Source organism: Cheilinus undulatus, linkage group 7 (genome assembly GCF_018320785.1).
Source record: "Cheilinus undulatus linkage group 7, ASM1832078v1, whole genome shotgun sequence".
Lineage (NCBI taxonomy): Eukaryota > Metazoa > Chordata > Actinopteri > Labriformes > Labridae > Cheilinus > Cheilinus undulatus.
Genome location: NC_054871.1, coordinates 16,534,574 through 16,559,665, shown reverse-complemented (window position 1 = coordinate 16,559,665; position 25,092 = coordinate 16,534,574). Strand labels below are relative to the sequence as shown.

General features: G+C 37.5%; 1 protein-coding gene across 9 annotated transcripts in view; it reads right to left on the bottom strand.

Annotated features, from left to right (window-relative positions):
- fcho1 (FCH and mu domain containing endocytic adaptor 1) overlaps window positions 1–25,092 on the bottom strand; it is a 90,264-nt gene that overhangs the window by 33,021 nt on the left and 32,151 nt on the right. For 7 of the 9 annotated variants that reach the window (XM_041790607.1, XM_041790612.1, XM_041790614.1 and 4 more), the window contains 2 exons: window positions 6,248–6,339; window positions 912–986 (listed from right to left, as the gene is read on the bottom strand). In XM_041790607.1, the coding sequence (XP_041646541.1) occupies window positions 912–986; window positions 6,248–6,339 (167 nt within the window). Of the gene's footprint in view, window positions 1–911; window positions 987–1,502; window positions 1,631–1,725; window positions 1,868–6,247; window positions 6,340–25,092 lie in introns of all 9 variants that reach the window. The other 2 variants (XM_041790615.1, XM_041790616.1) reach the window with 2 other exon arrangements.

The window sequence follows — 25,092 nt, the reverse complement described above, 5'->3', positions numbered from 1 at the left end:
ACTGTGCTCAGGAACTCAGACTGGGCCAACATGACAATGACCCTATCTGCACAGCCAAAACAACACAGGAGTGCAATGCTTGTTGCATCATATTCAAAAAGACTCAAGGCTGCTACCAAAGGTGCTTAAACTTAGTACAGGGTAAAGGGTCTGAATACTTTGCCAATGGGATATTTCAGTTTATTTTAAGTAAATTAATGTTTTCATTTTTTTATTATCAGGTACTAAGTGTAGATTAATGAAAGAAAATTAATTCAAATGAGTCTAGCATCAGGCTGCAACCTAACAAAACTGAAAACAGTAAGGGGGTCTGATTACTTTCTGAATGCACTGTACATGCATCCTCATTCAACTATAACATATTGACCCCTGATCATTAGTCTGTATCCCCAAGCCCTCATTCCATCCATCCATTATCTGTACTGTTCATCTTGTTCGGGGTCATAGGGGGCTAGAGCCAATACCAGCTGTCATTGGGTGAGAGAAACAACCTGGCAAGCTCTCACAGACACAGTCAATTTTAGAGTCACCAATTAACCTATTGAGCATGTCTTTGGACTGTGGGACAAAGCTGGAATAACGGATCATTACCGGAAAAGTTTCTGTTCTGAAATCAAGACCCCAAGTAGAGAAAACAGTGAACAGAGATAAGGGCCAAACCAGTTTAAAATCATACAATAGACAGCATATGTATGAAATCATATAAGCTTAAAAAAGGGGGGTTTAAAATGAAAAAAATATGAACATATTGGTGGTGCAGATGGTACTCATACATATCTCATATGCAGCCATATGATTACTACATGTATAATCACCACAGTAGAATCACAGCTTCTTTATTCTTCTACAAGACTGCACTGGATGAGGGCCGTGTTTGTTTCAGGTTACTGCCCTGCCTAGGGTTAACTCACCCCTGTGGACTTCCATTACTAGCCATCTTTGCCAGTTTGCTCATTGACTTGGAGTAGGTCTCCTCAACAGCAGCACTGCAAAAACAAACAAAAACACAAATATAACACAAGCAGAGTAACAAAGCAAACAGCTGTTACACAGGGCAGCATAACTAGAGTCTAAATATCCTGCATACACACATTTTAAACCTCTTACTGAAGTCTGAATTGCCAGTAACCTGACAGGAAGAGTGATGCACATGTTCCTTGGAATGTAAATTCTAATTCTTCTAATAGACTTTAGACTGGTATATCTAATGCACTCCAAAAGTACTTCTTATGTTAATAGACTCATATGTTATGCTCTCTATATAGGGTTTTCTTTGCTCCAAACTCCAGGAGAACCAGAAAAATAAAGATTGATTTTGGTCTGTGTTGGGAAAATGCTGCAATAAGTCACATGTAAATGATAAATGGACTTATTTTCCAAGGCTGCACATCAAACTTTAATATCCATCTGTAGACCCTGAAGAGAAAGAAGGAGCGAGCATTGATCCAAATGTCCTGAGGGAGAACCGAACTATTTCTACTGAACGTCATAAACAAACACACCATCAAACATTATCCATCTTTAGAAGTGATGCTGACATTGTGCTGGGACTTGAATTCTGTCACAAAAAAGCCCAAATAATGTTTTATTCAGGCGGAGGGTAGTTTCTCTCAGGACACCAGAAACAGAGCTGAAAGAAAGCAGATTTTGGACTTATTATCACCAGCTATAACTGTAACTGTTAGGACTGAAAATATGCTGATTTTTGCAGGAATTTATTTTTACCATATCGTTAAAAGTTGATATACAGAACTTGTGCTTGGTGCCCCAAGTGTCCAAAAAGTCGATTACATGGTTAGATGGTCAAGGTTTTGTATTCCAGTCAGATTTTAGTTGACCTGTACGAGGGCTGTTCAAAAAGTTGAATCTGGATAAGAAAGCTCTGGGATTTAGGAGTCAATATTTGCACACCAGGATCAGTTTATCCAGCTCACTTTTATCCCAATTTATAAAGAAATATGAGATAGCACGAATCTTAACAAGCTACATATTTTAAAGATGCCCAAATCTGGATTAACACTATGTTAAATGACATTCCTACTACACAATTGTTTTACAGAGGGTACCAAAGTCCACACAAAAATAAAGCTCCAACTGCTCTGCATCAAATTTTATGAGTAATTATTTTTCACTTTTGTAAAACCCATTTTATAATAACTTTGTGGAGACACAATTCTTCATCTTCTGCAACCTTGACATCTGTTGTATCTACTGTGATACTTGTTGGGCACAGGTAGCCTGCTGGTTATGTCTACAAGCCTCATTCACAGATGCTGCTGCCCTTAAAGTGGCCAGCCTGGGTTCACATACAGCCTGTGCCCCCCTTCCTGCATGCCATTCCCCATTCTCTCTACATCGTAGAAAAATCAGTTGTATTGCAATTCCCCATTATTATTTTCTGCTCCTATTGTGATCAAATGTAAACAAGGCTGGGTGAGTAGTTTGTCATTTGAATTTTCTTTTCCAAAGAAAAAAGATATTTAAAACAAAGTTAATGATAATCAAGGACACATCTGAGACACCTCACCAGCTCTCACGACCTCCCAACAGAAAGTCTAGCATTAAAACAGCAAACAATGACTGAATGACTTCCCAGATTGTTGGCAAATAGAGTGCATGGTAGAGACGGCAGTCAAAACTGAAGATCCAAGGCACTCTGATGGGATTAAAAATCCTTTATTAAACAAAACTGTTGGTCAAGTCAAGGCAGGACTTCAGTTGACCATCCCAACTTAAAAAAAAACGGTGCAGTCTGAGCCAGCCTCTAGTGCATTTTCATAGGATTATATTTGTGGATTTATTCCTGGCCTATGTGTATGTTGCATGAATGAAAAGACAGTGTAAAACTAAATTTCCCCTTGAGAATTGTTAAAAATCTAAATTCTTCTTCTGATCATCTGAAATAACCGACATTTGATTGGGTAAAATAAATGAGACATGTTAATAATCCCTTGTGAATTCACAGGTTTTATACTTATAAGCTAAAACTTTTCACATTTGAGATGTTACAAACTGTAAAAAAGTGATTAACTTAAAGAAGTAATTCAACAATGAGTCTATTATTCCAGTGTTTTTAGAGTTCCATAATGTTACACTAGGCTGCAGTACTATAAAATTCTGAGACAAAAACCTGCCAATTACTTCTGCATTTGTCAATTAATCTTTGGTAAGTAAAATTTGGAAATTAAAATAATCGAAACTGCACTTTACTTAAACCACAGGTAGTGCCTTCAAATGACCTCTTCTTGTCCACATAACAGCCCAAAACTCCAACAGACAGAAGTTAACGGGTATGCTTATTTCACGATAAAGATACAGCCAGATACTGTTTGACATTTTGTTAGACAATGGACTGCATAAGTTGTTAAACAGCTGCAGATTAATTTCTATATAATAGTTGCAGATTTATTTCCTTCATCATGTCAGCTGCAGCATTTTGTGCCAATGATCCCTTTGTAAATGGAGGAAGTCCCATGAAATAACACCATAAAGAACCAGGATGAGCGTCGTTAATGTAACATGCAGCTTGGTACTTAAACTGAGTGCTCCACATCACGTCTTACATCACACCAACCTTCCCTGCAAGAGGAGCGAGAGAAAGATGGAGGACATTTATCAGCACAATTGCCTTCCTCCATCCTCCGGGACCGCACACTATTTTACCCACAATGCTCCTTCTTCATTTCCTGACTGCTGATTTGTTGTCTGTTTCTGTCCCAGCAGATAAGTGAATTTCCTTCCTGTGAGGAATGTGCACAGGCCGTCTGAATCAATGTCAGGATTATATCACGGGTCTGACCATGTGTGTTAACTCGCAGCTGTGAGAGCACAAACTCCTGTGGGAACCTCATTACTCCCCTCAATTCACTGCCTGCTTATCGCTAATTACAAGACAAAGTGTTTAATGTTACAAATTGACCTCTAAGTGAAGACGGTTTTAATCAGGTAATTGATGCTCCCCTTATCAAGTTTTCCCCCCTAAATGACAATGACAGCAGGTTTTTCAGTCAAAATTCTTGGTAAGTTTTGGAAAGAAGGAGTTATTAGTTTAAGAAAAGCAGACTCCTTATTTCTAACAAGCTAAGGTCAAATTTAGTCAAAATAAACAGCAGCAGTTGCACGCAGATTTCATCAGCCTTAACTTGCCAGCACATTAAGCTTAGGTTAGCTTATCAAGGTGTTTAAAATGTCTTGGGCTGTTTTTTTATGAGTCAGAGGGCTCGGTTTATGTGGATCTGAGTCCCTGTGCCTTCAGAGGTCACCTCTACAACTTCCTTTATCCTCTTCATTTTTTTTTCTTAACCTTAATAACATGTCACTGAGATATTTAGAACAATTCTGTATAAAAGCTACAGCTTTGACTTAAAACACGAAGCATTACTGCAGATTTAAGCTCATACACTATATGTACAAAACGGGATGTGATGACATTGTATTTAAATACATGTCATATGTCAAATAATACAGAGTTGGTCCCCTTTTGCTGCTAGATCAACTTCCACTGTTACTGGAAGGCTTTCCACAAGATTTTGGAGCATTTCTGTTGGCATTTGTGCCAATTCATTTTGTAGAGCAGTTATGAGGTCAGGCACTGATGTTCGATAATAAGGCCTGCCTCTTAATCTCCATTCCAGTTCCTCCCAAAGGTGCCTGATGGGGAGACAAGGGGCTTAGCTCAACCTGTGAAAACAACCTCATACCGATACCTCCACCAAACTTCACAGGTGGGAAAATGCCAATCCAAGACTCACCCATCTGACTGCCAAACAGAGAGGCATGCTTGGTCACTCCACAGAACATGTTTCCACTGCTGCTTTACATCACTCCATCCAACTAGGAATGAGTTTCAAAAACTGGTACCGACATGGCACTGGTACTAAAACATCCAATACTGGACTGAATTACAACACAGATATCGATACTTCATACCTGTTAGCTGCTGTACTAACTGAGCCACACTTGTGCCCAAGTATTGAAATATTTGACAAGCTCATTCACCGGGTATCTTTGATAATTACATATTTATTAATGTTTTCATTTTTCATTTTAAACTGTTTTTGTTTCATTTTGGAGGTTTTCACTAAGGGTAACTGACTTCCTGTTTGGATACAGCCATACTTTTATTTTGCAAGTAAATTAGGAAATTTGGATAGATCCAAAATTATGACATGGACTTAAACACAGAAAAGGGAACTTGTGGATTGAAAAGGAAATGGGGGAACAGTAAAAATATCAATGTTTAAAGACACAAGGTTCAGATGACTTTAGACTCATCCACTTAGCTGTATGTTAAGTTTTTTAAAGTAAAATGAGACATCAAGGAGCAATGATGGACTTAATTCACATCACTGTGGCTGAACATTAAAAGACCATTAAAAACAAACCAATAAAGTAATTATTGACCTTCATCACATCCTAATTAATGCATCAAAGCTTGCTATTCCATATGTTTGATTTCTAGATGTTGACATACTAATATTTATACAAATAAACAGTGCTTATTTTTGCTATAAACCTCGGTGAAATGATTTGAGCAATAAGAACTGCTATTTTTGAACACTGCAAGCATACTTCAGCACAATTGTATTGTAACAATACATATAACAATGATAATGTGGCCACTATATCCATGATATGAAATTTTACATGGTTACATCTCTAAATTTAAACATGAGAGCTTCATAGCAATCCAGGTCATAAAATGACTCAGACTCTGAATCACCTAACATTTCACATCAGAAAAATAAAAAAGACTTTTACTTCCAACCAGAGACTGCTACCAAACTTCCTCTCATATTGCAGCTTTTTCAGCAGTTTTAATCATGGGTAGAGGATAACATCTCTCTATTTCAGTAAGCTGAGGGATAATCCGGCTATTCAGGCTTATGTTTGTGAGTTTTTGAGAGATAGTGCACTTCAAAAGTAGCACAGAAGTGAGGACCAAGGACTGAGGTCAGGGATCAGAGTGGAGACCGAGAGCTGGAGCCGTTTTAACAAAGAGAGGCTTGTTAAAGAGTTCTCTCTAAAAATGGCAATGAAAGGCTCAGAAACCAAACTAATCGAGAACTTCCTGGTAGATACAGCTAGAGATGAAATACGGAAGAGGTTCAATTTTATTCTAAAGGCCTTTCGCCCAACCTTGGCACAAAGGAGCATCTTTTTCTTCAAGAACCGAGTCAAAAATGTAGAATTTCCAACACCGCTGTCACCTCCCACACAGATATTCACAAATACACACAAACCTTACCTCTCACGGACAAACTCGGCAAGCTCCTTCGTTGCCAGCTGGCCATGTTTCATGTTGTGGTAGAGCACATCGAAGCCGGCATTTTTCTCCCCCTGCCAAAGCACAAAAAACACAAATACACACCGTCTGTTATCACCAGAGTGAGGTCCAGCATTTCATCCAGATAAAGAGTAAACCAGTTTGTTTTCAATAGTTTGACTTTCAGCCTAATTACATTTTACCAGTAAGAATGGCCTTTTATCAATAAATCACATACAAAACTGGAAAGCAATGTCAACACAGTTTTGATTCAGTTTAAAGCTGCAAATATTTGATAAGTGAACAATAGAGGAAGTGTTTCAAAAGAAGAAGGAGTCCTTACATTAATTCTACATCTAACAGTGTTCCGTGAAGTTAAATGTCAACATTTTTGGCTTTCCAGAAGTTCCTATTTTTGTTTTACAGCAGATCATAAAAAAGAAAAAGGAAGAAAATACAATGACCACCACATAAAATACAATCATTTCTAGAGAGAGTTCATCATCTGAGCACAAAATAATCAAAAAATACATTTTTACCTTTCAGGTGATTTTTTTTTTTTTACATAACACACTAGATCCATTACATTTTTAATTCTCTGCCCTAAAAATGTCTGTTTCCCCTTAGAAATAGTACATCATCCAGGAAGGATGCATTCGTCCGGTACACACTGAAGTACAGCTTAAAAAACTTAATTCTGTTGTCTTTAAACAGTCAAAGTATAGCTCAAAAAGTCTGTTTCAGATGCAGTTGAGTTCACTTTGACACCTACCAACCTGCATGTGGTTTCAGACACTAAAAAAGAGGCACCACTATTAATCTAAGTCTGTTTTACAACCAGATAAAAAATCCTCAGAGGAGCTAATCAGACTGACTGACAGTGATGGACCGTCTCTGACAGGACTTTCATATTTGAGGTTTTCATCTTGTACTTCTGTAAGAATGGAGAAGCAGACCTGGGTCTATCTGGTATAATTAACATTACCCACCATGAAAAACTCCACTTTGCACCAAAACCTGTCTTTTTACAGGCTTTATTCTTATTCAGGGTTTATAAAGAAAATCTGACATTGAATTTAATACTTTTTAAGATTTTTTTTTCCAAGACCTTCTTCATAAATTGATGACTACTGCATCTTAACTTACTAATCTGTTAAACTTACAATAGTTACGTATGGGTTCTGGGCCGACAGTAAGACAAAAATGTGGGACCAGAAAAAAAAAAACAGAAACAAGAAAAAGAAAAGATCAAAGTACTGGTAGTATTTCTTATTGGAGAATGCAAATTAGGTTTTCTTGGAGCCATTTTGAGATTTGACCATGAAAAAATACCATGAGGAATCTGAATGTAAAATCTTTTTTTTTGTCTTACTTAAGTGGCCTTAAAGTAGATATACCACAGTCTAGAAGTACTTATTTACACAATTTGCACAGCAGTTAAGGCTAAAAAGTAGAATGTAAATGCCCCCTTCAGGACATTTATAACACTCCTTATTTCTTAAACATTTCAAATTGATGTGTTGCTCGACTTTGCAGCTAATCATTTTCCAATGCCTTAGCAAAAACACATGCACTTCAATCAGTAGCTAGCAGTAGTGTTGTAGTACTCGAGAACAGTCTTCTTGAGACAGTCTCAAGACCACATTTTGAATGTCTTGGTCTTGTCTCGGACTGGAGAGCATTTTTACTCAGTCTTGTCGCAGTCTTGGACTGGCCAGACTCTGTATTTTCCATCAAGACCGGTAGAGATCAGCGCTGATCTGCTATTCTTCGACTTCATTAATGTTATAAGGAGGAGCACTTGTTAAAACAACAAATTGCTACACCTGCGAAAACTCTGACATCAGTCCATCTTATTTCTAGTCAGAAATAGCCCTGAACACTGACTTTAAGCCTCATTCACCTGACAAATCTATATCTCATTTTCAGATATTTAAAATAATTCTGGACCTGTCAGTGGCTTTTAAATACATGCAAGGATTTATTTTTTACAAACAGTTAGTTGGTCAAATATGTTAAGATTTGAGATTTTTGCATGTTGTGCTTTGAAAGAGTTGCAGACACCTTGTTCTAATCTGTCAGATTTATTAAAAAGAAAATTAAAATTAAAGAGAGAATGCTCTTTAACTGTTTTACTTTTTCCTGCTTTTTTAAAATTGATTTTTGTGATCTTGGTCTTGTCTCAGTCTCAGCTTGTCTCTGTCTCGGTCTTGACTCTGTCTTGACCCTTTGTCTTGGTCTCAGTGCACTCTGGTCTCAGGCATGTCCTGGTCTCAGATAGTGTGGTCTTGAGTACAACACTAGCTAGCAGTTAACTCAAGACTTCACTTATTGGAAACTTACAGTAGTTGTGCATGAATATCCAACCTTTAAAATATAACACCGTGTGAAGCGCTTAGTTTTATCCCCAAACCCACAGTCTTATTATCTAACAGTCATACCTCATATGTCACTTTGTAACCTGACATCCAGCAGTAAACATACGTTAATCTAAGTGTCTGTGTCTGCCTCTATCTCTCTCATGTATTAGCTGCAAAAAGAAGAAAAGTTTTGTGTTCATCTGTGATGTTTTGGCTAATGATTGAAATCATGGCTTTGACTTAAAGCAACCTTGAAAGGATTCTTTTTGTGTTGACTTTGGCGCCCTCTTTGGATAGAGTGGCACATCTTATTTCTTTGCTAGTCTTGTCCTGTAGATTTGGTGTTTTCTGACAACATAAAATCACCCAATACATTTCTACGTCTTATTCCACACTGTGGATATTTGCTGTGGGAAATATAAACAAAGGCTGTTTAATCAGCGTGCTGTAAATCATCTCATCATTTGACAGTGACCTGGTGACATCAGGCATCAAAAACAACCATATACGTCAATCGAGTTCATTCCTAAAATTGTTGTTTGCCTTTGTAGGTCATTTAGAGTCATCGGTTTTAATTTTAGTCTGTTAATAAGCAGGTAAAATCATCTCACAGGAGCTCTAGGTTCAAGGGACAAATCAACAGAACTGTCTTAAACTTCTCTGTTTGGTTCAATTGAACTGCTGCTGCACTCCCAGAGAACCTATCTCATGGTTTGTTGTTCATATGTTGATCACAAAAACCTCAGGGCGAACATGACTCAGGAAAAAGTGAGAAAAGCATAGCACGGGCTGCTGTAGAAAGACAAAAAAGTTGCCAACATTGCTGCTATAAGCAGATTTACCACAGACTACAGCATTACATAACAGATATAATTACACAAAACTACATCTGTGTTAGCTGAAATCTTCATAATCCTGAAAGATGCTGACTGAGGCAGCATCATTACAAATAGGCTGTGTCATTTCTGGAGCCTCAACACATTTTTCATTAAACAGACGACAGGGCCGTGTGTGCAGACGCAGACACAGACAGCTGCTTCTCAGGATCTAAAAATACCCCGACCAAGGAGAACAGACCCGTTCCCAGGTACCAGGGGAATGACTGGAATGCCAAGGAAGGGTCACCCAAAACCACACATACACACACAGAGAGAGCATGAGACACAGTCAAGCAATCAGGGCTACTAGCTCCCAGGAAGAGGACAGCTGTTCCTAAAAGCCTCTCAGACAGGCTGATATTAACAGAAAACAAGTTCAGCCACTAAAGGGTCACTGCTGGCATCAAAAGCCAATTTTACCAGGCCTTATCTTTAAGAACCATTAGAGCATCCATACAGAGTGGAAACTTCTGGTGTAAAAAAAAAGTGAAAGTGATGCAGTAGTGCAAAAAGCTGCAGTTCCTAAAGTGTCCACATGAGGCTGGCAGCAAAAACAAAGTAATCTCCATGAGGACCCATGTTATAAGGCCCACTTTTAAAGCAGAAATAAACATGTTTACAGCATGGTTGACTTTTTTGGTCTCTCTTGCTCATCTTTGCATAGAGCTGAACAGTTTGGTTCTTAAATACGGCTTACCATGAGCTACCTGGGTGTGAAAAGAGGGTATATGCACCTTCAGAAGGCCAAAGTTTGTAAGATATCAACCTCTTTTTAAGAAAAACGTGGTTTATTTGCATCCCTGGCCAAAAAACTATTGCACCCACAAAAGATGTGCGTGGTTGGATACATTTGGACATTAAATAAACCGGTTGTAAGGTTTACGAGTCTTTCAAACTAATAATGTATCACTTATTCATACATGGGCCTGAAATCCCAGTCAAATGTTCTTTTAAAAATGTAACGAATCCTCCTACCACTAGTAGCTATTGAAGATTGAGTCAATGCTGCAGCCTTCCTGCAAAAGCTTTCCCCAGCAATTTGCTGAATGTAAACATGAGAAGCTTAGCGTTTAGCATGTCGTAGGAACAGAGGAACAGGGCGGTATGGCAGTGTTTTGAACTAAAATGTTGTTGTTGAGGGTTATACTCATGTATAACTATTCAACTAAAGTGACAAGGAATCATACTAAGCACAATATTAATCTGCAAAGATGAATGGAAACTGGCGGCTTTAGCTGTTAACTTTAGCCACCCTCTAATCATCACATCATATACCCATTAACACGGTGGTTAAAAATATGTGTACAGTCTTGTACCTTTACCTTTCTCTCAGTTTTCTAATGCAGTTTTGGCACCAAATCAAATGTCATGAGTATGTGGGTAGCTCGTTAGCCTGGTTTCAGCATTAAAAGTGTTAATATAAGGATTTTCTGAAAAGTCTATGGGGGATTTGAATGGCAAATTTTACATCTAGAACCAGGGCTGCCAAATAAGTGGACAGGCATTGTTGAGATTTATTGGTACAAGCTGTACAGAGGGTAAGAATAGGCAGGATTTCCTTTTTGATACTATTAAACCATGCCCAAGTTCCCTAACCCTAACCCGGGATATATACAATTTATGCAACTTGATTGAAAATCATTGTACGAGATTGCTTGCTCTGTGTTTCCATGCCTTTCAGACAATTGCTCTTGAAAAACACTTCTTTTGCTGAGGCTAAAATCAACAAGAACGTTTGGCATTTATATATTTATTACAGGAGCTGTGAAAGTAATTTTTGGACAAATGAACAAATGAAGATTTGTTTCTTTTTCTTCTATATCTCTGCACAAAGGGGACTGAGCATTTTCAGTCTGGGCTCCAAGGCTCTGGAACTCCCTGTCTGAGGAAAGTCAGACTGGCCAAGTCAGTAACCTCTGAAGAAGAGCCTTTCCTGATTTTACTTGAGTTTTAACTTCTTTTAACTATTTTATTTTACATGGGTTTATTGTGCTTTGACCTTTATTACCCATACACACTTGTCTTTGCTGCTACTTTATAAATTTGTTTTAAAAATGTGCTGTACAAATAAATAAAGCTTTAAGACAATGGCACATGTGCCTCTCTTTCCCTTTGTCAATTTTCTCTAAAGTCTATGATCCACAACTGGTTGAAAGCTTGTAAAACATAATTGTTCTTAAAAAAAGAAACTTCGGGACATAATTTTACACCTCCTAGGACTTTCAGTCCAAGTCTCATAAACTTAAATAATTGCTTGATTTTTACAGAGATAGATAAAGAGAAATATTTTTAATTTACCATGTAAACATGTTAACACTCTCTTTGCACTCAAACTGAAAAGCTTCCAGTCTTATTTCTGAATGATTTTAGCTGTTAATCTTTTTTTTTTGTTGTTTTTTTTTGTTGTTTTTCCAGGACAACTTTTTTCATTTTTAAATTTCTTTTTAAACAAACACAATCAAAATTGGTGCCAATTAAATTCTTACACTTACCAAAATAAACATGGGCAAAAGTACTTTTTTAGACACAAAGCCATCTTTTGCACACAAAAAAAAAAAACTAAGAAAAACAGAAAATAGAAATAGTAAGTTTGATCTCTTATTATTTGGCTGGTATCAAATATCATCTAGAATATGTAACAGGAAGTTATATGAACTTGAAGATATATCAAAACATAATTTTTGACAACAATTAAAGGCCAATAAATGATGAAAATAAGACACTATTAATTCTTTACCAGCCAAAGCATAAGACAAATGTCCACACAGCTGTCCATCTTTGCATCTTTCTATATAAAAGCAAGCAAAAACAGAGTTAAGGAAAGATTTTCATCTCCTAAGTTAAATGTCAGATCAGCTGTGTTTAAAGGTCACTTTATCTACAGTTCAGAAAAACAACATAGTTCATTTTTAATGAAAGCTGTTGTGGATCATCTTAACAAAATGTCACATTTTATTGTCTAGATCATCATAATAAGATTATTTCATCCAAGGTTACGGCAGGAATTTAATTCAAAACGTCACAGCGCACAAATGTCACCTGATTAAAAAACACAAACCAAATAAATAATATACAAATGAACAGCGCTGATAAATCAGATAAGTTGTTTTCATGTTTATGTTTGTAATCTGTGAGGTTGTGCATTCTTATCTGAGACAAACTAAATGTGTAAGTCAGTAGGATTGTATGATGGTAGGGGAAACCACTGACAGTCATCCTATCTGTGCTCCACTCTATTTTCTCCTCAGCATGTGTTTTGTGTTATAACACAATAGTTACATTCTTTTATATCTGCTATTATCAACAGTGAATGGATGTTCTACAGGCGGTATAGTGTAGTGTTGTTCACTAACAGTGGTGGCTGCAGACAGCTTTTGTTGAAACTCTACCCTCACAGCTGAAAGGTGAGCTGGCAGACTGAGCCTCACCTGCCTCTCTATAGTACCTCTCCACCACTGCTTAGGGATAGTCTGTTAGCTGTATGCAAAAAAAAAATCACCATAAACTGTTGATTTTTACACATTTTAATGGTAATCAGAAAAGCATCAGATACTGAGAGCAGTAAAGTTCCAACATGAATACTAGTAAGAAAATATTTGCTCTGAGCAGTGAACCTTAACTTCATTGCTGCTGCAGTACACTGACTGTTTTAAGTAAACATTATTAGGCTAATACTGCAGTTTAACCATCAGTTTCAAGAAACGTCATTCCAAAAACCACAACCTAAATGATATGTACAAATCAGGGCTGTCAAAATATTGCAATTTCTAATCATGATCAATTTAATATTTTCTGTAGTTCATCATGATTAATCGCATCCTTTTTTTTGTAAAATTACATTAACAATTGGGTTGATGGGGGAAAATAACAATGAAAATAATGATGAGTGGGAGTAGCAATACCGTCTTTTTTTATCTTCCTCCACTGTGTTGGATCATTTCTGTATTTCACAGTGTCAAGAAGACCAAAATATAAACAGTGAATGGTTGTAAAAGTTGCACTCTTCAATAAGGAAAGAACTCGTTATGGAGCAAAAAGGAATTAAGGGTACCATAAAAAGATACAAAAGATGGTACAAATGACTTTTGACTTGCACATTGAGATATTTAGGAGCAGGGGTGGACTTAGTTTACATCACTGTGGCTACAAGGAGACGCTGGCTTAGCCAAGTGTGTTGGGACCCTAAATCATGCGATTAACTGCAATTAAAAAAGCATTAATGCTTTAATTGGAGACTTTCATCACGATTAATATTATTTATCTTGATAGCTCTATTGGAGCTAATCTGTGGTTCCTGAAGTAAAATTCCAATCTATTTTCCCCATAGTGGATTTAATCTTAAGCAATATCAACAGAAGTATCCAAGGCAGACTCACCACAAACTACCCAAGTGTGAAACAATGGTAAATGCTCCTGCAAAATACAAGAGTTTGTACTATATCAACCTTTTTTTTTTTTTTTTAAAGAAAAACATATTCATAATCTCTGCAGTCATTGATAATACCAATACATGCCACTGTACCATGCAGCAAAATAATTCACACTACAATATATAACCTTTTCAAATGTAAACTACATTAAAGATAGTTTTGATAAAAGGCAATAAAATCTATCCTTAAAAATCTATCCCATAGATAGTGGGATTTGTAGTTCCTTCAGCTTTTGCCTTTTCTCCATTTTCAAGTTCCATTTTTGTGCAGAATTAAATGTTTTATAGCCATGTGTACTAGTGTAGCAGGTTAGCTTGGTTCATACATTTACAGCGCTGTAATAAGTACTTTATGAAATGTCAGTGGGGGATTTGAATGGCACTTTTTACCTCCAGAACCAGAGCAGCCAAAAAGTGGGTGGGAACTGTTAAGCTCTATACAAATACAAACTAATAAAGTAGTTTGTATCTTAAATATCACAGTATTATTGTGCCAAATTGTGCCATAACAACAACAAAAAACAGTCCATTTGGATATTTTTTATTTAACCATAACCAGTAGTATTCAAATTGAGATACAAAAATCTCTTTTACAAGGGAGTCCTGGCCGAGACAGCATCATAATAATGGCACACATCTGACAAAAAACAAAAGATAACAACAAAGGTGACATCAATCAACAAATCAGCAGCTTTTAGCACATAACATGTAAATACATTTGTCAAATGTCGTCTCATTCTAGTTTTTAAAATGCCCAAACGTATACAATGCTAAAGCCAGTAAAACATTAATTGCATAAATACTTTGACATGTATTTGAATCCGAATCTAGCTGAAGAATTTGTACAAACATTTTGTATGTTAAGGACTCTATTTTTGTTGCTGTGGTATCAACACAGGAACTGATATTGTTTGAGTGTTATTAGTATCATAGAGTTTCAAGTTCTGGTAGCTTTACCACTCTAATTTAGGCGTGGTGCCCTTAATTTTGGTGTATCCTGATACAATGATAATTGAATCTACTCTATTCAGTTAACAGCATCAGAAGTATAAAACATCCCTCATTTTATCTCTAAAAATAAATAAGCTGATCACTGAATCAAAGCACACTTTTTTAAAGTTATATGTCAAACCCAGGTTTAAAACTTGAAGGAGACAGAGAAGCAGGTTTGCCTTTTATAAAACGTCTCTTTGTTTGGAAACACATGTCTTAGACTGGCAGGTGCAGCAAAAAAATTAATGAGCATTATCAGAGTGAAACCACGGTGACAAGCTCTCATTTACTCTGAATGATCTAGAGCTTACCGTGTGCATGTTTAAGAGCTCAGGCTCTCCATCAAGCAAACAACTGTGGGTTGGTACTAGAACACGTTGAGTCATGTCAAACAATCTTAGAGCACATTACATAAAAACACACTGACAGTCTGCAAGTTTCTTCCAAGTGTCCTTATGTATTCTTTCAGCCCTCTGTGAATAAAATCCTTCATGTCTGATGTATGCAAACCCCCTCTTCTCTACACTCTTGGTGATCTCTTTTTCATCAATTAAGTTGACCGTTTTGGTCACGCACGATGGACTCCATTACCATCACAATAAAGGGGATGATGGGAGAGGAGACGGAGGGGGTCCTCCGGAGAAGTAAAATCTCCACAACTTTCTCAGACCCAGACTTCTGCAGACAGCTGAGAGAGAGAGAGCTGCGGGGGATCTGCTGAAATTTGTTTAGGGGGTTGGTAAGCAGCAGGGAAATTATCATTTTATCTCACTAAATCAAATGCTGGAATTGTGAAGAAGTTAGAGAACGCCTGGTTTTCTCTCACAGCCCCAAACTGTCAATATAATCTCTGAGTTGTTCTGGGCCACAAAACTGAAAAATCAGATATGATGATCTCATTCCCAAGCCTCTTTATATAACATATTTTGATGTATAACATCTGCAGAACTTTTAATATCTTTTTAAAGTTTGGGCATCACAGAAACACTCAAAATGCTAATTCACAGCCAACTAAAGGAAAAAACAGATTAACCTGGGTCAACAACTAGGTTCAGCCAAGGGTCATTTCTTTCAGCTCAGTTCAATAGAGGAGACACTTCAGGCTGACATGTGACGTGAAGACACAAGCCACCATATTTATTCTGTATCTGCTGCGCTATCAGCTTTTACAACTCAGTATTACACTGAAGTCTATTTTTGAAATATTTTGTATTGTATAATGTAATATTCATTTGTATAATGACATATAAAAGAAATATCTCTGACTCTCAGATCAACACTTTTCAGTCACAGGGCTTCATGACACAAACCAAACCACGTGTGCTCCCCAACGACATCAGCCACATGATGAAACACTGTACATTTGTTTTATACAAAGACAGTACTGGACAGTTCAGCTGGAAACTGCCCCTGTTTTTGAGTATTCTTCATCACTATTTTGTATCTTGAATACTACTAACCTGACAAACCAGACTGTGTCATGCATAAATTGGACGGGGTATAGTTCACATTAGGCATTTGCCAATATTCAATATGTCAATATTTACAGATTCAATATAGCCAATACTGATATTTGATATTTCTGGACCTACAATGTAAGTCCCTAAACACACTTTAAAACTTCAAAGATGAAAGATGAAAAACAAACCAAACTTAAGTCCTTAAAACAAACTTGAAAGTTTAAGGAATGAAGCTGATGAAAAAGAAAGGTCTGGTATTTAGATCTATTGGTCCTGAATAAAACTCATCAAACATATTCTTAACACCCTAGATATGTTGGAATAAGGTTGCTGTAAACATTTGAGAGCTATGTGTGACTGAGTTTTTGATCTGGACTGCAAATTGTCACCTCTTTCCTCGCTTGGCTTATTATTAGTTGATGTCATTGCCTTAATTGAGCATTGACAGCTAGTTACAAGCTGTGTTTCTGTTCAGTGTGAGGTTATTTTCCTAAATCTATCAGTCACAGTCTATGGGGTCATTGAAAGTATCATAGCAGAGAGATTTGTACCAGAAAACAGTAAATCATTGTACAGGGACTTTAACTATTTAAGCAAAAACCTGCAGATACCTATATCTTGCCAATAATAGCATCCTCAAGTCACTCTCATCTAGGCAACAGACCATAGTCTGTGTTCTGGAAGGTGAGAACCTTTCAAAAAAATCTTGGAGGTTTTGTATTGGATGAACCTTCTTTAGTCACATTCATTATAGGCCAATCAGAGCCACAAAACATATGACATCAGGAGCCCCGGGGTCACAAACGCGATAGGCAGTTACTGTTGTAGTTCACTATCAGTAGAGCCAGTTGGTTAATCTGACTCTTGGTGAAGCCGGTCGGAAGAAGAGCAAGAACATCTTTTCCACCAAGAAAAGCTTTCAGTGCTGTATGCTCTTCTTTAAATAAAGAAATGTTGTCCAGTTCAGATAAAACTGCTCCCTCAGCTACATCTGAGCAAATCCGTCGTTATTGTTTAAGTAAGTAAACTCTAAACTAAACCCTTCCTGTAGCTACCACCTGGTTCTCCTCAAATAACACTGACTGGTCCAGGCATTCTCAGACCAGGAAATGATCATTTCAGCTTAAAGCTTTGCAAGATGGATCAGCCCGATGACAGACATGGAATCTGGCCAATTCATCAGCTTTGAAAAGTTAGAAACCTACCTTTCTTTCTTTTTTTTAGATTATTTTGGGGCTTTTGGCTTTAATTCAGATAGGACAGCTGAAGAGAGACAGGAAACACGGGGAGAGAGTGGGCGGAAGACATGCGCCAAACATGCGCCGAGACCGGAAATCCATCCCACAACTAGTGCATTGAGGGCTATATGGACGCCTACCAACAGAGCTGAACTGGTGCCCCAAACTACTTTTTCTAGTGTGATTATTTCAATACCCTACATTTAGTTGGCATTTGTTTAGAAAAAACAGTTTGTACAAACATACAAATATGGTCTGATTTAGTGTAGATTAGCATATGCAGTAGTTCATCTTTAGGATTTATGCTTTAAAACCCCATATATGTTATCAATGATAAGGTATTTTGTTATTTAATAAGCTATACTGTTATTACTTATAAAGTATGTGGCTAGGCTCAAAACTCAGCATCATACTGAAAAATGAACAATTATTTAGTACTTTTTTTTTTTACATTTGTTGTAATGTACATCTGTCTGTCAGCTAGCAACAAATGCTGCTTTACTCATCCTGTTGTAATGGAAAGGCTATAATGAATGTCTGCAAAAGGACAAGGACAAGACTGCAGACTGCTTTTTTAAAGTAATATTGAATTTTTTCTGTCTTACACGTGGATGGGAACAGAGAAAAAAGCAGAAAAAGAGGCAAAACAGTGGCATATGCTTCAGGGAAGAAATCTGTTTGAAGTAAAATTGCGTGAAGTTTTAAAATGAACAAGATTTATTTGGCATCTGTTAGTCGTCTGTTTTGTTTATTAGACCTCATTTAAGCAGCAGGCGTCATCACAAGCGTGGTTAAAAAGTTTGGCATATGGCAAAGACCAGAAACCAGTCAGATTTACATTACGTTTTATCTACAGTTCCTAAATCAAGCCTACACATTTAGAAGTGACTCATAAAGGGAAATTATAGTTTTTCTGACAGGCTGAGTAATTTGAAGAGAAAGCTCAATCTGTCCACCACAGCACCATTTGTGGATCCACAGCATTAACTTGTCTTTATTGCTGTTCAGGAAGGTTCAGAGCTGCTGTATTAAAATGTAAAGAGTGATGTGCCTCAGGACAGGAGAGGATATTCCTGTAATAACACAGACGTTTTAGAAGTTTTACTGCAGGGACATTTAAAACTGAACAATGGCTGTGAGTCTGTCCTCACATATCATATTACTATTCATTTATCTTCAGCACACAGTATTTAAACCAACTGAAGATATTTTTCATCCTTTAATATCTGAGCCAGCTGACACAACTCTCCATCTTTATCTCTATGTAACTATGTGATCAAGTGTGTCTGGTTCTGTTCAACACCTCCTTAAAGTTTGGTCTTTCTAAATGTTCCCACTTCATTCTGCTAAGGCAGGGTACACACTACAAGATAATTTTAGGCCTGATTCACCCGATCCGACCAAAGTCAGCAAAGGCCAGCTTATCCAGTGGTTTTAAAGATTATCTTGCCAGATTTTCCTGTGGTGTGAGCTGTGTAGAGTGATCTTACACACCACCACCCTCCTCAAATCTGCTCGAGGATGATCAGGGCCACTCCAATTTGAAATCATATACAACCCTCTTTCCAACCCCCAATCCAAAAAGTTGGGACTATGTAAAATGCAAACAAAAACAGAATGCAAATGAAACGGATATGTTTATCATTTCAGGAAAAATATCAGCTCATTTTGGATTTGACAGCTGCAAAACATCTCAAAAAAGTTGGGATGGCTAAACAGAAGGCTGGAAAAGTAATACGTACTAATGGAAAACAGTTGGAGCAGCATTTTGCAAACGATTAGGTTAATTGGAAACGTCAGTAAAATGACTGGGTATAAAAAGAGCACTGGTAAAGACAGGCACAGGTTCACCAATTTTGTGAAAAACTGCATCTAAAAATTGTGGAACAAGGCCAAAGTTCAGTATTGAATGCTTGTGATCTTCAGGGTCTTAGGAAACACTGCATTAAAAACTGGCATAATTCTGTACTGGAAATCACTGCATGGGCTCAGGAACACGTCCAGAAACCATTGTCAGTCAACACAGTTTGCCATGCCATCTACAAATGCAAGTTAAAGTTGTATCATGCAAAGAAGAAGCCATGTGTGAACACAATCCAGAGAGGACACTGTATTATCTGGGCCAAAGCTCATTTAAACTGGACTGAGGCAAAATGGAAAACTGTTCTTTGGTCAGATTAATTAAAATCTACGTTTCCAGAAACCAAAGGTGCTGTGTGCGATAATCCAGCGTGTTATCAGGCCTTGCATATTTCAGCCAGGTAATGCTAAACCACATACTGCATCCATCACAACACCATGGCTTCACAATAGAAGAGTCTGGCTGCTGAACTACATTGTGGACTAAGCCTTGGTGAATGCTAGGCCTAAGATGAAGCTTCAACTTCCACATAAGGTTTGCTTGACACTTATTAATGACAGCGAGGAAACCTGAAGTCAACTAAAGTCTGTGCTGCAGGGTGAACTTCACAGCTGCTTCACTACAGCAAATAAAATATCTGCATCTGCTAGCTTGGCTTTCATGTCTGAGTTGTGCCGTCAACCACAAGACAACAGATGCAGTGAGAGACAAGACTTGACAAGGATCTCTGCTGAAGGCTCCTGGCATTAAAATCTTCAACTGACAGAAACATTTTGAGGAGAGAAAATATGCTGTTATTCAAAGAGGTGTAGAAAGAAGGACCTTGGGAGTAGGCATGCAATTAGAGGCAAAAAAAACATGATGTGCAACAACACTGTCAGATTTTTCTGATAGGGATATGAAGTTGGATAGACACAATTAAAGAGCGCATATTACAAGTCTACTATAAGTTACTCACAATTCTCATATTAATCTGCTGTTGTTCTTGTTCAACACCAGACCTTTAACTGTAAGCTGTTCCTCTTGAATACAAAACCCCAAAACTATTTCAGTCATGTTAACCATGGTCTGGGGAAAAAAAGCACACAAATTTCATGAATATGAACATGCCATCATCCAGCAGGTAAAAGTGAACACATGCTGAGTAAGAAAGCACTGCTTGTTTATATATTCTTATTACTATTTACTGTGAGTTGTTATTTGCAGATGCGTATATCACAATAAAAACGAGACTGAGATTCACAGTGAAGCTCTTCTGGAGACGCCAGCATCAGCCTACAAATGTGGCTTTGCTCACTCCGCCATGGCCAGAAACATTAGCTTTTAAATAGAGGAAATCAGAAATGACTGACAGCTGCCTCATTCACTCAGACATCAACATGAATCGACCCACACTTGACTTGATGACAACTCTTCTCAAGGGTCACATTGTGACTTTTAGAGAGAACACCAAATGGGTTCTGAATGAACTCAAAGTAAGTAAATTCATGATAAAAATTAAAGATGGTAAATACCACATCAATTACACAAAGGCTCTGAATGTTCTGCTTTTAAAGTGGAAAAATACAAAACAATGACACATTTTAATATATTTTTGATGGATTTTATTAAAGGTTATGAAAATTTAGAATTATTTCTAGAGGTTTTAATTGTGTTGACTTTTTACTTTAAAATTGTGTTTATTTTCAAGCGTGTTTTCTTGATGTTGATTTATAAGTGTAGCTTCGTTTTTATCAAGAAATGTATTTGTTGTAGTTGAGACGGCAAAAAAATGATATAAAAACTTAAACATACCGTTTGATTATAGAACTATAACTGATTTGCCAATAACCCATGTGCCAGTATTTCTAAACTAATTTTGGCCTGAACCAATATTGAAGCTGATAGATGCACTGCATTCAGAAAGTATTCAGACCCCCTTCACCTTTTCAGTTTTATTCTGTTGCAACCTGATGCTACAGTAAAAAAAAAACAACACATTTTTATTCTCATTTATCTACACTCAGTACCCCATCATGTCTCAGTGAAACAGGAATTTTAAATATGTTTGCTGATTGATTAACAAACAAAAACCGTAAAATGTCATATTGAGTATTCAGACCCAGTGGAAAAACACTTAAATGTAGCTCAGGTTCCTCTCATTCCTCTAAAGGGAGTCCACCTGTGGTGAATGAAACTGACTGGACATGACATGGAAAGGCTCATGCCTCTATAGCAGGCCTCACAGCTGACAATTAGAGCAAATCCAAGCCATGAAGTCAAAGGAACTGCCTGCAGAGCTCAGAGACAGGATTGTCAACAGGCATAGATCTGGGAAAGGCTGCAAAAACTTTTGATGCACTCAAGGTTCCACAGAGCACAGTGGCCTCCATAATTCTCGAAGTTTAGCACAACTAGGACTCTTCCAAGAGCTGGTCAGCCGGCCAAAATGAGAAATCGGGGGAAAAGGGCCTTAGTAAAAGAGGTGACCAAAAACCCGATGGTCACTTTGACTGAGCTCCAGAGATCCTGTGTGAACATGGGACAAAGTTCCAGAAGGACAGCCATCACTGCAGCCCTCTACTGATCTTTAGTTCATCAGTGCATCTTTAGTTCAGGCCTAAAAATTCAGTCCCTCAAGCCCACTAGAAAGTATAAGGAATAAGGGTGATAAAAGACAAAACTTTTCTCTCTTTCATCGAAAAAATAATAAAAAAAAAACAAACAGCTGAGACAGATCCATTGATTTCTGCTTTATGCTGCTTGACCTATTCAGATATTCTGCTGATAACAGCCAGTATAAATGCTAAAAATGATCTGCCAATACCAACTGACACTGTTACTGTGCTATATTATTGTATAGCTCTGAAAGATAAATATGAATATACAAGGAGCAGTCAAAACCATTCACTAAAGACAAATTATAGAGCCAAACCTCAGGGATGCGCGATGCATCAGTTTAACATCAGTATTTTCCAGTCTCTGCCCTTTTGACAAACACTGGCCAACGGCAAATACTGCGGGCAAGCATGTACGAATTTCAGTAGCAGATAATTATCGGTTATGTTGTATCAATTAAACTCTGGCTTTCAGAGTTGATTCCAAGAAAGGATTTGTCATTGGGCAGAAAAAATACCTGTTGGGCAAAATCTGGTTGGTTTTTGTGGTCAGACATGACAGAAAATGTTGGCATTGTGGGATTGTTACACCAAAACAAGTACTGGAAAACATCAGCATCAGTACAGGCCTTCTGCTACACTGTGATTTAAAACATTGGTATTGGCAATCACCCTGTTTTTACAATCCCTGCATCCCTACAGGAGAAAAAAACTTCGGACAATTTCTCTATTACATTATTTCTTTTTACTTATGTCACCACAATATACAAATACCATTTTAAAGCCTTGTTTTTATTTTAGTTTCAGTCAGTGAAATATTTTTAAAAATCTAGTTCTAAATATGTATTACTTCTGGTTAAAATTAATGACCTTGGGCAGGACAAAATGTACTTCTAACTACAGAAAACAAACACAAAGAGAGGTGCAGAAACATGCATGGGCATATTTAAATCCAGTAAATTAACTTGCTGCGCCTCTTCAAATCCACAGGGAATAATAGAAGGATGTTTAAAAAAACCGGAATAACCAGCTCACCAGTTTGATTGGGTAACACAGTATGTACTCAGTGGCATTCATGGTCAGAAACCCTGAACATTTACCCTCAGAAAATGAGAACTATTATGAAATATTTATGTTGATAGTTTAGCTGTTTCTGCATCTTTACATATCCCCATGTGAAAAGTTTCTCCTTCTGTACTTTTGTTTTTGCTTTCTACACTTTTGTTTTTGCTTTGTAGTTATTTTTTCTCCTTGTCTCATCATATTCGTGACCGTAGAGGTAAAGTGTTGCCCAGCTTGGCTCAGGCTCTGTAATGAATTGCTTCAAACTCTGGCATTGTCTTTAGTTCTGGCCATTCATCAAATCTGCCTTTACAGCGAGTCGCAGAGTAGATCCAGTGTCTGAAGACATTCCTGCTCTGTTACACAGTTCTCCACAGTCATATGAAACTAAAGTTAGAGAGCGGAACAAAAGAGGAAAAATTAGACGGACAACAAGAGGAAACGAGGCACTGAAGTTTCTCTGTTGGCTGTTTTATTTCTATACGTGTAATTACTGTAAGATGGCCCTGTATCTTCTAAGACTGTGTTTTCAGCAGACGTAAAACTATTGGCTGATTAAGTTTTTATACCCCCACTCTGATCAAAGAAAGCTGATAAAATTAATCAAATTTTGAGGTAAATGTAAAAGTCATTGGGCCTCATTTAAAGCATTTCCATGAATCACACTTCCACAGAAACCAATGCAGCCCATCTTCTTGACCCACTACTGAGCTTTGACTTTCCAGGAATTTCATAACTCATGGAGGCATACAACCACAAGTTCTAGTTATGACTGTGTTTTAAATGTAAAGCATAACACAGGAATGAAACAAGTTGTGACAGGAGTCTGTTGTCAGAGAGGAGAGTATACACATCCTACATCTTCAAGTTCATGTTAGTTCATTCTGAGTCATAAATCATCCGTTTCTTTCACTTGCTATTAGAAACAGATTTACTCATTTTTTGTATTGTATTGACCTCTCTTTTCATTTCTAACCCCTCATTTAGAGCAGGAGGATCAGACTTGTATGAGTTTCTTGTTATGAAAAATGGTAATTGTCTTGCGCTTGTATAGTGCTTTTCTAGACGACTGACTACTCAAATCACTTGTACAGGTTTTACAGGTCACACTAACTCATTCTTGCTCTTTAATTCCACATTAATACACTGATGGTAAGGGCTGGACTGATCTGTAGAATCCCCATCAGTATTAACAAACCACATTCATACTCATACATATTCACACGCTACTGATGCAGCAGTGGGAACAAACAAGGGTTAAGTGTCTTGCCCAAGCCGACAGTGGAGTTCTCCCTCCAGGTGAGGGTAAGTCTCTGCCTCGGGTGGAGGAGTTCAAGTATCTCAGGGTCTTGTTCATGAGTGAGGGTAAAAAGAAGTTTGAGATTGACAGGCGTATTGGTGCAGCATCAGCAGTGCTGCAGGAGTTGTAGTGAAGAGGGAGCAGAGCCAAAAGGCAAAGCTTTCAGTTTACAATTCGATCTACCTCCCAACCCTCACCTATGGTCAAGAACTTTGGGTAATGACTGAAAGAATAAGATTGCAGATACAAGCAGCCAAAAAGATTTTTTTTTTCTGTAGGGTTGCTGGGCTCAGCCTTACCCATAACTTCCACACTAACTGGCTGCGCTACGCTCCGCAGTGGCACAGTTTTGCTTTGACCAGAGGCGAGCAACCTTGCACACTGGAAGAGGAGATCAGAGATCACAGATGCAGAAATCACAGGGAAACTGCAAATTAATGTGGGAAAACTAGATTATTTTGACTTTCTGGAGGTTGATTTGTCCTTCATTTCTACTTAATTCCATGATTTAATTGCTTCTGCCATGGGATGAGTCTATTGTGAAGATAAAAGGTTTATGTTTGCAAGAATCTGTGATTTCATGTAAAATTTTGTGTCTTTTACCTCAAAGTTCATTTTTCCCTCTCAATGGTGCCTTTGTAGCTCGGTG